This window comes from Eretmochelys imbricata, chromosome 7 (assembly GCF_965152235.1).
Source record: "Eretmochelys imbricata isolate rEreImb1 chromosome 7, rEreImb1.hap1, whole genome shotgun sequence".
NCBI classification, from domain to species: Eukaryota; Metazoa; Chordata; order Testudines; family Cheloniidae; genus Eretmochelys; species Eretmochelys imbricata.
Genome location: NC_135578.1, coordinates 102,932,264 through 102,946,353, shown reverse-complemented (window position 1 = coordinate 102,946,353; position 14,090 = coordinate 102,932,264). Strand labels below are relative to the sequence as shown.

Genomic DNA, 14,090 nt, shown 5'->3' with positions numbered 1-14,090 from the left:
GCTACTGATTTAGTGCCTAAATATGGATTTAGAAACCAAACCTTGTCCTCTGTTTTGAAAATCTTGTCCTCACTGATCCATCGTGCAGAAAGTTCCCATTGATAAGTTACCTGGGATGTACAGCAGCAGCTTTTCTGTATAGAATATCTGCTATTTAATCATTTTGCCTTAATAAATAAAATGAAATAAATAATAAATAATAATACTAATTATAACAGTAAAGGTTACTGTTACACATTTCAGAGATGGGCAGCTACTGAGTCTAGTGGCAACGACAGGGGACGAGGAAACGTGTCCACCGGGATTCTATGACTTGCTCTGCCACTGAGCCAGTGTGTGACTTTGAACAAAATCCTTTTGTGTCTCATTTTTCCCCTCATCCGTAAATGGAAAAAACGCAATGGTTGCTGTGAGGTTTAATTAATTAATGTTCATACTGTGATCAAAGGCAAAGTACTTCAGATGGGATGTAATCAAGGTTCTGCACACCTACGATCACTACTACATCGGATGGTATTGTTCACAAGAGAAAGTGTGCTAGCTTTGGTGGCTTTGCCAAATTCCAACTCATCTGAATATGTTTGCCTCTCTGCATTCTCTCCCTGCATGGTCAATATTTTTCTTGCCCTAAACTGATCCATAGTTTTTGCTTGTGCACTGTAAAACAGCTGCTGCGTTCCACTCCAGTGGAGGTTACGCTTCAGCGGTGACTAAAGCAATCCCTATAACATCTACTTCTCACCTAACTCACAGATGTGAGGATTAATTTTATATTTGTCAAATGCTTTGAGATATTTGGAAGAAATATTTTAAAGCCTTGCAAAACATTGCTGGGGATGAAGCCGCAGCCTTTACACGTGGAAAATTGCCATCTATTTTAGTTGCCAGATCACTGGTCTTATTATTTTATTTTATTATGGCCTTCCAAATTAAAGCTAGAAACAATCTTTTTTTAATCATAAAGAGCACAAACCAGGCTGAATCCATTCATTTCTTATTTTCCACAATCTCTATTTTAAAAGTGAATCCTTAAGAACAAAGACTTTGTTGAAATTCTCTTTTGGGCTTAGAGCTTATATGGTATTTGGAACAAATATATCAGAGTTACAGACGCTTAAAGATAGGGGCTTTATGCTGTAAACATAGGTACCACTTTATCTTATATTATGGCAGGTGGCATCCATCACTGGTATGGTAAACATTATATCCACAGCAATCCTAGAATTTAAAATGTCCAGTTTGCACTCAGACTCATCATGGATTTATTCTTGCAGAAGCAAAGATTTGTATTACCTGCTTACATAATAATGCTATGATGGGTCTGTTCCAGTCTGAATCTCTGAAACAGACTCAAGTTTATGCAAATTACTCACCTGCCTCATAACTCCACTTAGGAACTTCATTGCCAGTACACTGTTTATCAGAATTATCTTCTTTTTGCTTTGTGACTATTAAAGTATTAATTCCTTTGGCTGTATCCACAAATGCTGGACATTCAGAGGGAGATGTACCTTTCCAAGGGCATGTAGTACCCAAATATTCCTTTTCTGCTGTCTGTTTTTTATCTACATTATTTTCTTTTAAATCTGCATTTGAATTTGCTCTGAGTGGAGTCTTGTTTTCTCCTGGGAGCTTTGTTTTAAGTATCTCTGCTATTGACTCTCCATTAGCTATGCCATCTGCTCCATCTGGTGTTAATCTGGGTGAACTGCAATTTATATTGAAGGACAATATTGATCTATGAATTTTTTGGCTTTTAATTTGAAGTTGGTCAATACATACAGAAAGTGACTTGTTGAAGTAATAGATTGTATTTGGACAATCCTGGGAAATTTTGAAGTGAACAGATGAAGTGAATGAAACTGGTGCTTTTTTCCTGTGATTGCTGCTTGGAGGAAATATTCTGTTTTCTTTGTTTTCAATGTTAAAAATCCAGTCTCCGTGCCCTTCACATACTTGTGAATAAGATTCAGAAACCTTTAATCTGGTGGCATATCGGTTTATATAAGATTCTTGATTATGCAAAGGTTTGCAGTGCTGAGCTCGTCCTGCATTGTTTGAAGTAGCAGTAGTGTTCATTAGTACATCACCTCCCCAGCATTTCAAATACAGAGAATCAGTAACAGCTATTTGCACTGGGTTCTTAAAAGGTGGAACAACCCGTCTAGTGGTAACTGTTATGGATGTGAATCCTTTTTTACGAGAGTTTGTTCTAGATACGTTGTCATCGAAAGATGCCTGAATTCCTAATCTGCTGGAAAGTAACATGAATGCTCTATTAATGTTGACTGAACTATGATTAGCCAGAGATTGCTTCGTATGATAAGCATTAGGCTGAGTGATCACAGACTGCATCGGCAAAGCAGACCCATTTTCTTTTGATTTAGTCTCATCAATCAACTGTGAAATGACTATGGATGAAATCATTTTTGTGTTTTGTGATGCCACAGACTCCTGCAAATGAAAAAGACCCATATTATTAAAATATTCTATTGTCAAACATACAACTATTTCTCCTTCAGAGTCTATAATAGGGTTTGGTCAAGGTTTCTTGTTAAATTTCTTTTTAACAAAATTTCAGTTTGCTTTCTGTCATTTCAAAGACATGTTCGTAAAATCAATTCAGAATTGTCTAGAAAAGTTCAGCAAAAATTGGATCCATTTTACGCAAAAATTAAACATTCGGAAACCATTAGTGTGAATGATTAACTAATTCTCTCAGTTGGAGTATCTGGTCCTATGTTTGTCTAACAATATATGTGTCAATGGTGATTGTCAATTTCAGATAATAACCTGCTCTTTCATGCTGATCTACTGAAATATTAAAAGTGCTTTAAGCACTTACTACCTGTACAAAATGAAAAACGTAGGTGTACTGTGATTTTCTGTGGAGTGTTTATGTGGGAGTTGGGTCAGTGCTGCTGCACAAAAGCATCAAATATGACCAAGGGGGAAACTCCTCCATGTTCTCTCCAATAAAAGATATGCACAGATTTCTGTAAGTGCTTTGGATACCATTTAATTCACGAGCTTAACATTTGCTGGATGCACAAAATGACAGGGTAAGGAGGCATTTGCCCAAGATTGATTGACAGCAGTCCAGACTCATTTTTCTAACCACAACAATCACCATCTATCTTAACATAATGTACCTGATGTCCTTAGATGTGACACAGAGTGTGGTATTGTATTAAGATTTATCTGATAAATGTAAGCATGAAGTTTAACTCTACCTACAATTATTATCTAGATGACTGGTTACACAATGTTTATTTCATGCAGCGTATATGGCCCAAATTCTCTGCTGCTGTGAATTGTTACATCTCCACTGAGGTCAATATTAGCTGCATCAATTTATACCAGCAGGGAATTTGGCCGTATGATCTGAGCATCCTCAGTCCTCACTTAGTCAAAGTTCACACTGAGTCACAAAGTAAATTCTACATGATTGGGACCATGGTGAATTCTCATCTGAATGACTCATTTTTTTATTTAAGTGGTTTATGGGAGATATTTTATTGCTCATGAAGTTAGCCAGATTGATAGCCCTGGAAACTCAACTGAAAGTGATACCACTGTCAACCACCATCCAAACTTCTCTAAAACAGTTTCACTAGTACACCTCAACCTTGTTCTTGAGGGACAATCTTTTGGGGTAAGCAGGATTTCTTTATTTCCCTTCTGTCCTTAATTTTTCTGCGGTGTGTGCTATTCAGGCAGCCAACTGAGGTGATGGGTTGTGTGATGTAAACACATGTCTACCAGGAACTATGCTGAAGTATAAATCCATGTCATGTATGGCACCAAACAATTGGTCAAAATCACTGATCATTACCAATATGGCTAAAGGCAATCCTGCGACCATTAAGTCAAAGGCTCCATAGCCCATTACCCAATCCCCTCATCTTACCCAAGCCAGCCATCATCTCAGAGTTACAAACACCAGAGTTTTACAAACTGACCGGTCAACCACACACCTCATTTGGAACCAGAAATATGCAATCAGGCAACAGCTGAGATGCCCCCCACCAAAAAAGGCAAATACAGTCAGGTACTGTGTTCAAGTTAAACTACTAAAGAAATGAAGGGAAATATTAAGAAAAAATATTTGACAAGGTTTGACAGAAAACTATTTCTGTGCTTGTTTAATTTAAATTAAGAGGGTTAAAAGCAGCATTTTTTTCTTCTGCATAGTAAAGTTTCAAAGCTGTATTAAGTCAATGTTCAGTTGTAAACTTTTGAAAGAACAACCATTACATTTTGTTCAGAGTTATGAACAACCTCCATTCCTGAGGTGTTCATAACTCTGAAGCTCTACTGCAATTGTATATTCAGAGACACACAGCTATTATCTGACTTGAACATGAGAGTATTCAGGATGTACATTTGCACATAGTTAGATAAATATATATTCAGATATACACACCAAAATGTTCAATTTAGATAACCACAGTTATGAATATCTGGAGTAAAGTACAGGACATCTTTATATATTAGAAAATGCACAGTCGTTTAATACACATTTTGTTTATATTACAAAAATAAAACACCCATATAGTTTGACTTCATAGCCACAAAATGCTACTCTAATTTCCCTCAATTTATGAGAACCATCCCTGTGTATTTGTAATTGTACCAGGTATTAGATGACACATTACACACAGAAGGTCACAAGGTTCTGCTAAATCATAAGTAGGGACAGGACTATGGCAGAAATGTATGGCCTTCTTAAAGTCTTTGCTGAGGCTACTTGCTCTTATCAGATTGGTCATGACAAGAAAGGGGAAAGGCGGCTTGCTCACCTGCTTACAAAGATCATCTGCCCCCATCCCCCCCATCATAGCCAAGCTGCAAGTAACAACCAGTGTAGTAAGCTTTGGTATCCAGTTAATTATGCAAAGCTTTGGAATTTGTTAGGTAGATGAGGAGAATACGAATATAAAGGGGATGATGAAAGATGGAAGAATGTTTTATTTTTTTAGAAGGACTGTGTGTTTGCATGAGTTTAGGTGGTATTCAATACTCTATTCTTATACCACACCTGTCACAATGGTATTTGAGCACCCAAGACTTCAATGATAAAACAATCATTTTATATAAATATTGACTAATTTGGACAGCAACCACTGTAAAATATAGCCTGAGAGGGAGAAAATATTCTCCTGAGGTTTAATATTTTTCTTGAAGGCTGGCAGCAATCTATTCCATCCAAGTGAACTATGTTCACTTCAGAAATTTGTTTATTTCTCTTGTTTCTGGCCCTGGAGTCAAGTTGTACTTGCTTTGCTATTTCTGTTGAAATTTTCCCTGTGTCATCTCAGACCCTCCACACTTCTAAACTCCTTCTCTCCTGTCTCTCTCCCTCCACACTTCTAAACTCCTTCTCTTGACATTATTATTTATTTCTACGACAGTAGCACCAGCTCCAGAGCCTCATACCAGAGCACTGAAATCTCAGGTGATCACAGGGCCTCCTGCTGTTAGTGTTCTGAGATGGGAGGCTCAGAGTGATAAGTCTGAGGTCCATGGGGTATCTCCTGTGGAGGAATCCATGTTGAAGACCATCACACTCTGTGCAAACTACTCCCCTGTTTACTCTAGTATTGCCATAACAGGAAAATAGCACAGAATACTGTCTTTTAAATAATCCTCAGATTAAGGTTTCAGGAAAGTAGATTTTTGGGACTTAAACAGCAGAGCAAATCCAGAGCAAATCCGGGGAAATTTTCCCTGTCTTCTCAACTACCTGTTTGTGACTCTGACAATTCAATATCTTCCCAGCTCCAGGGAATGTGTTTTTTCCCTTCCCTAATTTTTTTCCATGGCTTGAATAATATTTTCTTCATATTGTATTGTACTACATTTACCTCAACCTGCATCTTTAAGACCTTTGCATGGCTTCCAATCTTCTCAATCTCCCTTCGATTTTTACAGATCAATAAGGATAAATGTTCTTTGAAATGCATTATTTTGTATATCTTTCATGTGCTCCAGCAATTAACATGAAAATTACTTAATTTCTTTCGTTAAGTACAAAACTGATGGAAATCGCACATAATGGTCCAAATGCAAGTCAGAAATGCTTCTGATTAGTTTCAGCTCATGTAACAGTATTTTGAATGAGTAAATTATAAAAATAAATAGCAAATAATGTCTCCTCCCAATGTTCTGAAATGGTAATGAGTCTCTCTGAGCTGGCCCTACATTCTTTTGGGAGTTTCCAAGCTTCATAGTCTTTGCAATTCACCAGAATTCTCTTTCCTTTCCTGAGGTTTAATATTTTTCTTGAAGGCTGGCAGCAATCTATTCCATCCAAGTGAACTATGTTCACTTCAGAAATTTGTTTATTTCTCTTGTTTCTGGCCCTGGAGTCAAGTTGTACTTGCAAAAGGAAAGAGAATTCTGGTGAATTGCAAATCCATGGCTTTATTTTCAGGGGATCAGAGGATGGGAGTATCCCACACATTGCTTAGCTCACTTGTATCATTGGTTGAGCCTGCCTGGGATATTTCTCAAAAACTTACTTTTCTCCAAAATATGCCTTTTATTTTTCTTCAGCAAGAATATAGATAAAAAGATGAATTACATCTACTGCAAACAGAATCATGACCACTTAGCCATCACTTTATTTGGTGTTTCTGTTGCCTAAGTTGAGTGTGACTAAAAAAAAAAAACAACTGTAAACACACTATATGGAGACAGGGTGATCATTTTTTAAACCTGAATGAATTCTGCTGACTACTATGAAAGCTCAATGGTGGGATTTTTTTGTTTTTACCTTAGTGGAGTCCGAATCTCTCTCTGAAGCATTGTCGTGCTGATGGCTTTTGAGTTCTTTTGGATCGTTAGCACCACACTGTTTTTCTCTGATTCCTGGGGGGAGGAAAGAAGGTAGAAACGTTACTGTCAACTACATGATGGTAGAGCTAAAATGGGGTATAAAACCGAGTATAAATATAAGGCAAAAGGGTATTACTAACTGATTCTGAATGGTCTGGGATCCACTTATCTGAGAGATCACATTTCCCTGTTTCCAGTGGTTGCACTTTAAACCACACTGTGAGGCTGCTCCCAGGATTGGTTCCAGGACAGTCTCACACTGTACTGAGGCCTGATCAAAAGTCCATGGAAGACAATGGAAGGTTTCCCATTGTTTTGGAGTACAGGCCTTCACAAATTGACTGTCTTTTGCAGCCTACAGAGTCTGAGACTAGTGTCTGACACAAGACATTATGGACCTTGTTTTTATTTCAACTAAGAACATTATAAACTACCCTGGCAGTGCAAAGGGGCCTTAAACTGGTCATAAATCACATTAGTAAATATCAGTATATTTATCTGGTCTAACTTTTGTTTATTTTGTTTGGTTGTTGGTTTGAGGGGTTTTTTAGTTTTCTGGGTAGCATGGTGTCTGGGATTGCTGTAATTGGGCATTCTTTAACACCACACCTTGTGATTCATTTTACATAAATTACGTTTCTTTGCTTCTCAGTGCTCATTTGAAAATGTAATCTGTAAAGTAATAAAATAAGTATTTAAATGGCATAAAATTCCTTCACTCTTCTGCCCAACCAACTCTACTGTAAAAATTTGTCGGAACATAGACTTTAGTTTTCGCAACACACTGCACAAGGCTGCAGTTTTTACTACATGTAATTTCATTTTACATACATTGTTGTATTAGCAGAGGAATAGAAGTCAGATCTTCTTACTGTAGAAACTGCTTATTAAACCTCATCTGCAATAGCAGGTTTGATTCCTTCCCACTGGTGCAGAGTTCAGGGGTGGGGGTACTGTTTGACTCCATCTGCTTCAGTGAGAACTGCTCTTCTGAGAGTTCCATTGTGGAAAGGCAGCTGCAAGTTGCAGCTGGGGCTCTAGGCCCTAGGAGGCCTGCTAGCAGAGGCTGCCCAGAAGGATTCAGTGATACAGAATATCTCTTGGAGTGCCCCTAGTTCACTTTGAGAGCAGTGCTGACTGGCTGCAGACCTCTTCGCACTGCTTCTTATGGGCACAGTTTCCACCACGGGGGCTCGCCTGACATCACTCTGTGGTGGATCAATCTCACTATGTACAGAACTAGTCACCATATTAAAAGAAGTCTGTTGTTGCCATGGAAAGTGCACAGTCACGGAGCCACAGAGAAGATACCAAGGCTGAAGAATCCAGCAATGAGGAGGGGGATGAAGGGAGTCAGGAAGGAGTGGGTTTGATGGGAGCCAACGGAAGTTCTTGCAAAGGTGAAAGACAGAGGTCATGGAGTCATGTTTTACACCAGTAAAAGCTCCAAGAAGTAGGGTATAAATAGGCAGAGAACTGAGGATTGATGTTTGGAATAAGATTCTTTCAGAATTACTTAGCAACACAGGATTCCTGGTGACAAATTAACCCTTCTCAGGTGCCACATAAATAGTAATAACGGCTTCATTCCACCACTAATGAATGCTCTGGAGCTGCCACTTCCTTGGTTTAAAACACCCGGAGCTGCTGGCACGGAAGTGACTAGGAGGGGTCCTCAGCTTTGAAACTCCCCTTTGTCTGAAAGAGGCCAAACAAATCTGCTGACCTGCAGAGGAAGCTGCAAAACCTACAGATGTCCACAACTGTTTGGGAAAGGGGAAGTACAATGTGGGTTGGTGTTTATAGGGAGAAAGGGGTGGTTCCAGTGATAAATTAAATGTGGATATTTCAATGAAGAGAGACTGTTGCATGTGTTCATTTACTTGTATTATTTGTCAAATGTGACTCTCCTCTGTGCTTTTTAAATATTAATTTTAATAAATAAATGTGGGATAAGTGGCCAAGGTAGGTCATGAAAGCAAAATGTAAGAATTAGTTCAGGAGAAAATCAGAGGTTTGCCAAATGCAATGGTAGTAACTGAAAAGTCATTAACCTACAGTTTTCAGTTGTTTCCTATTATAAGTAAAGTGGGAAAACTGCAGTTCTCTCAGATAGCTCTGTGAGGCAACTGTGGGTAAATACTGACTTTTTAATGCTAATCACAGCGTATAAGGAAAGCTGGAAGGCTGGATAAAGATAAACCAAAACTGAGCAAGCATGCTGTACCAGATGTTTTTTTTCCCCTGTGTTTCTCTCAGATGACTTGTATTCAAAGTCCAAGAGAAAGAAGAAACGCTACAAGGTCAAACAAGGATAAGATGTCAAAGTCTACAGAGAAATATGTAAGATGTAAATTACTGCTTTCAAGGTAACCTCTCCTAGCGTATGTTTTCACAGCAAAAAAACATGTGTCCTCAACTTAACTTAGCTAATTCAAGTCCAGCCCTAGGCTCACTTGCAGGCTTTAACTTGAGCTGCTAACCCAAGTTCCCATGTCTTCCCTGATATTTTAACTTGAGTCAGCTAATCTGAATTAAATACACCCTTTTTTTTCCCACAGTGAAAACATATCCATAGACAGCTGTGGCTACAGTCCACAGATTCAACCTCTTCACTCCACACAGATATCCTTGGTGTAAGTTTGTTCAGCCATTTTGTAGTCGGAGAAAGTTAGAAGAGAAGTGGGAAGTGAATGTTTCTCCTGTCTGCTAAAACATTCAGTTTGTTTTTTTGCATAGTATCCTGGGTAATGACAGTCATATGCTACCATGGGAATCCCAGTGTTGGCAGATATTTTTGGCAAACAATTTAACAATTGCTGTAATGGATTAATAAAAGTAGTGAATAAACCTCCACCAACTTCCCTGCTATTATTCAAATACCTATTCTTGGAAGCCTCACGTTTGTTAATTCATGTGAACAGTAAAAACACCAATACTGACCTTATGAAAAGAGCTTGAAGCTCCTCATTTAAAATGAGGACACTGCATGAAATAACAGCAGCTTAGATCAGAAGTAAATGTCAGGCTCAGAGCACCCATACAGGTTCTTGTTGCTGACAAAGTGCTTTGTGCTATAACAATTATCTTTCAACAAAATATAAAGTTCAATATTTCCCTGACACACAGCTATGGGAGTCATGGCATTTCAAGTACTTCCTATCAGTGTGGGGAGAAAAGAAAGCTTGTTCCTGCCTGATATGAAGTCCTGAGGAGTTCTGTTTTATCCTATTCCATTTGTAACCCATTTTCACAGACCCTGTCTTTAAGGCTGAGGAAGACTTTTCTGGTCCCTCAGTACTTCCAACAGTATCCTCAGGCTCTGTAGATGGCTGCATGCTGAATGTACAGTCCAGTTTGTGAAAATGGGGGAGGCAGCTGTTGGCATCCTATCCCTTGCTATCTAAATTGCACCTTTAGCCCTTTTATTTTCTCACAGCCCTGTTTGTGGGCCAAATGATACACTCCTTGGTATCTGGACACCAGAGCACACACAGCCTGTGGTGTTCATAATTACAGAGTGGAGCTGGAACTGAATCTTCAACTCACAAATGCCTGGATATCTGCCTTGGGCCAACTGGCAGCACACTCAGGTGATGTCTGAAACTGGCTTGTTAAAACACAGAGATTACAAAGATGGGTATGCTGGTGAGAAACAGTATGTTATGAACCTAAGGGGTACACAGCACAATTTGTATAGGCAGGGACTCTGTAGAAAGCTTGATAGAAACTCAACCAGACAGGCCACCGTTGCAACTATGCCACCAGAACTTCTGGTCTTGGCTGGCACTACACTTGTGTAAATGGGCATGCTGCAGAATGACATGGTGTCATAAATATAAAGGGAAGGGTAACCACCTTTCTGTATACAGTGCATAAAATCCCTCCTGGCCAGAGGCAAAATCCTTTCACCTGTAAAGGGTTAAGAAGCTAAGGTAACCCTTCTGGCACCTGACCCAAAATGGTTAATGAGAAGACAAGATTCTTTCAAATCTGGAGGGGGGGGGGGGAACAAAGGGTTTGGTCTGTCTGTGTGACGCTTTTGCCAGGAACAGATCAGGAATGCAGCCTTACAACTCCTGTAAAGTTAGTAAGTAATCTAGCTAGAAAATGCGTTAGATTTTCTTTTGTTTAATGGCTGGTAAAATAAGCTGTGCTGGATGGAATGTATATTCCTGTTTTTGTGTCTTTTATAACTGAAGGTTTTGCCTAGAGGGATTCTCTATGTTTTGAATCTGATTATCCTGTAAGGTATTTACCATCCTGATTTTACAGAGGTGATTCTTTTACCTTTTCTTTAATTAAAATTCTTCTTTTAGGAACTTGATTGATTTTTCATTGTTCTTAAGATCCAAGGGTTTGAGTCTGTGTTCACCTGTACAAATTGGTGAGGATTCTTATCAAGCCTTTCCCAGGAAAAGGGGTGTAGGGCTTGGGGGGATATTTTGGGGGAAGACGTCTCCAAGTGGGCTCTTTCCCTGTTCTTTGTTTAAAACGCTTGGTGGTGGCAGCATACGGTTCAAGGACAAGGCGAAGTTTGTACCTTGGGGAAGTTTTTAACCTAAGCTGGTTAGAATAAGCTTAGGGGGTCTTTCATGCAGGTCCCCACATCTGTACCCTAGAGTTCAGAGTGGAGAAGGAACCTTGACACATGGTATACCTCGCTCAGAGCAAGTGCAGTCAAAGCAGTGGGGTGAATGCCTGTCATTGGAAGAAATTGTGGGGGGGGGGGGCACCAAAAGGCATTTAGCACCCCTATTTTTAGTAGTGCAAGTTGCACACTTTCATTCAGGTGACAACATTAATCTCTTTTGACAACTTTCAAACTTACTTCCCCACTACCCTCTGATCTCTTCCTCTCTCTTCAAACTCCCATCCATGCTATCACTCTGTGGGCACCTCTTCGTGTCATGACACAGTGTTGCATGGGTTCTTCCTCTCTAGCTCCCCACTGTAGGTAGTTTGCCTTTACGTGCCACTCAGCCCTCCGGCTGAGAAGCGATTAGTTAACAAAATGTTCAATGTAGTCCAAAGTCCCAGAGAATCAACCGGTCTTCTGAGCTTAATCCCCTCCTGGGATTAATCCACTGTATTTTCCTGCCTCTGGTACTGAGCACTGTGCTGCCCAGTCAAAGTATTTCTGAGGCCTCTAGCCTCCCACAGTCTTTGGCATTTCAGCTCTTCACAGAGGGAGCAAGTGAACAAACTAGTGAACAAGCAAGCAAGCAACCCTGCCTGCTCCCTGTGGCTCCTTCCTTCTTTACTGAATTCTCAGCCTATTTATAAGTCCCAGGGGTCTGCTGAGTTTTCACCTGATCCTTTCAGTCCCACCTTGTCTGGCTGACAGGTAACTACGTAATGACCACTGTGGTGAAGTGAATTTGTCTAACTGGGCCTTTAGCTCTTTCTTGCTTGTTCAGCATATCCCATATACTTTATGCCCTGACTTGACCTGTGTTGCCTTCATCTGACCTCCATCTTTAAGTCTCTCCTCAGAACAAACTTCTCAGAGTCCTTCAAATGTAGTTCTCTCTTAAATAAGGGTTTAGTAGAGAAATGTTGGAACACACACAAGTTGGAACTAACAAGAAAGCTGATAAACATCTCCACTCAATCATCTACTTTTTGTTGATCCTCGAGCCTTATCCTATATCTCCAAATTGTCTGTTTAAAAGTAAGTATTCAAGGACAGGGACTTTTTTTTGGCTGTCTGTAAAATACTTAGCACTATACAAATAATTTCTAGCACTATATAAATAATATTAGAAAGAGAAAATTCACCTTCATTGATCATATTTAACTAAAGATTTAGAAACCATACAAGGTCTTTTATCAGCTGATAAATGTTATGTTCAAGTAGCACAAAACCGACAGTTTAAGATCCAAAAATATCTCAGAGGCAAGTCAGGCTCCCAGCATTCCACTTCTGTGGCTAAAGAGTTTCACAAAGTTCTAAATTGTACCCAAGTCACTGGAATGTTTATACTGTTTGTTACTAGGACAGTTATATTAGGATTCCATCTTCAAAACTTTTGTGGTAATTAACAGAAGTTGTTTTGATTTGACATTGATGTTTGAAGATGCTTGTAACTTATACATTAAAAACCAAAATGAGCTCAGGTATAATTTAAAACTTTTGTTTAAGGCATTTTATCTATAGATAAGAGAGCCATGCAACTCTCCCATCCCAAGATATATGCATATATTTATATATAGCATCATTCAAAGACATGTAAGGAGTTTTATTTATACTGTTTAAAACAGTTTGGGTTTTTGTTGTTTTTCTTAATACTATTTAACTCAAAAACCTGAAAAATACTTGGGGGAAAAGATGTAATCATCAAAGATTCAGTACCCCAGCCTCCACAATGAAAGGCTAAGAAAGCTCCCAGTGCACATCTCAGATCTGCAGTGAGTCATCCAGCAAAACCAGGGAAGACCAGATTTGACATTCCTGATATTTCTAAGCCCTGTTCTATGCTGAAAATTGTGAAGTTCTGCCAGCATAGCTATGTCAGTTAAGAATGTGAAACAAGTCAGTAACTAACCAACATTGCTGTGCCAGCAAAAGCCCTAGCATAAAGGCTGTTATACTGGCAAAAAGTTCTTTAGCGAGTACAGCTTATTTTATTTGTTGAACTGGTATAAGCTATACCAGCCATCACCTGCAGGGGTCAAGAAGGGATTCCCTTCCTCCTCCTAGCTCAGCAAATCCTTTCTAATGTAGAAAAAGGCCGAAGGTAAACCCTTCCTCCTCCTAGCTCAGCAAATCCCTTCTAATGTAGAAAAAGGCCGAAGGTAAAAGCCAAACTTACTCAGCACTTTTCAGGTTTCTTTATATTTCATCAAGAAGCAAATAAAATTGCATTTTTCTTCAATTGCAGGACATCTTTATTAACACAAAAATGTACAACCAAGCTGAGGTCAACATTTAAAATGGGAATAGAGGTAGGCAAATGGTGAATATTTTTGAAAATCCCATCCTGCATATATAAACCCTGTATTCCCCACCTGGGGTTTACCCCAAGCAACTACATTGAGTTGAAAACCACCTGTGCCGTATCTTCACTAAACAAAAAAAACACACCTATTTTTTACAGTTAGTCATAGTGTTAATGAGCATTACGAGAGCTTTTCAATTGAATTAACAGGGCCAGAGAGAGAGAGAAGGCATCAGCACTGCTATTGTATCTCTTTCAGCATCTCTACACAGAGCAACAGACAAAAGTTTGTAATGTGGGTCAGAGTGA

General features: G+C 39.1%; 1 protein-coding gene across 1 annotated transcript in view; it reads right to left on the bottom strand.

Annotated features, from left to right (window-relative positions):
- The window catches only part of C7H10orf90 (chromosome 7 C10orf90 homolog), a 100,585-nt gene that overhangs the window by 46,795 nt on the left and 39,700 nt on the right, over window positions 1-14,090 (bottom strand). The window contains exons 2-3 of the mRNA XM_077823398.1: window positions 6,779-6,873; window positions 1,374-2,454 (exon numbers count right to left, since the gene is read on the bottom strand). Coding sequence (XP_077679524.1) covers window positions 1,374-2,454; window positions 6,779-6,873 — 1,176 coding nt within the window. The remainder of the gene's footprint in view (window positions 1-1,373; window positions 2,455-6,778; window positions 6,874-14,090) is intronic.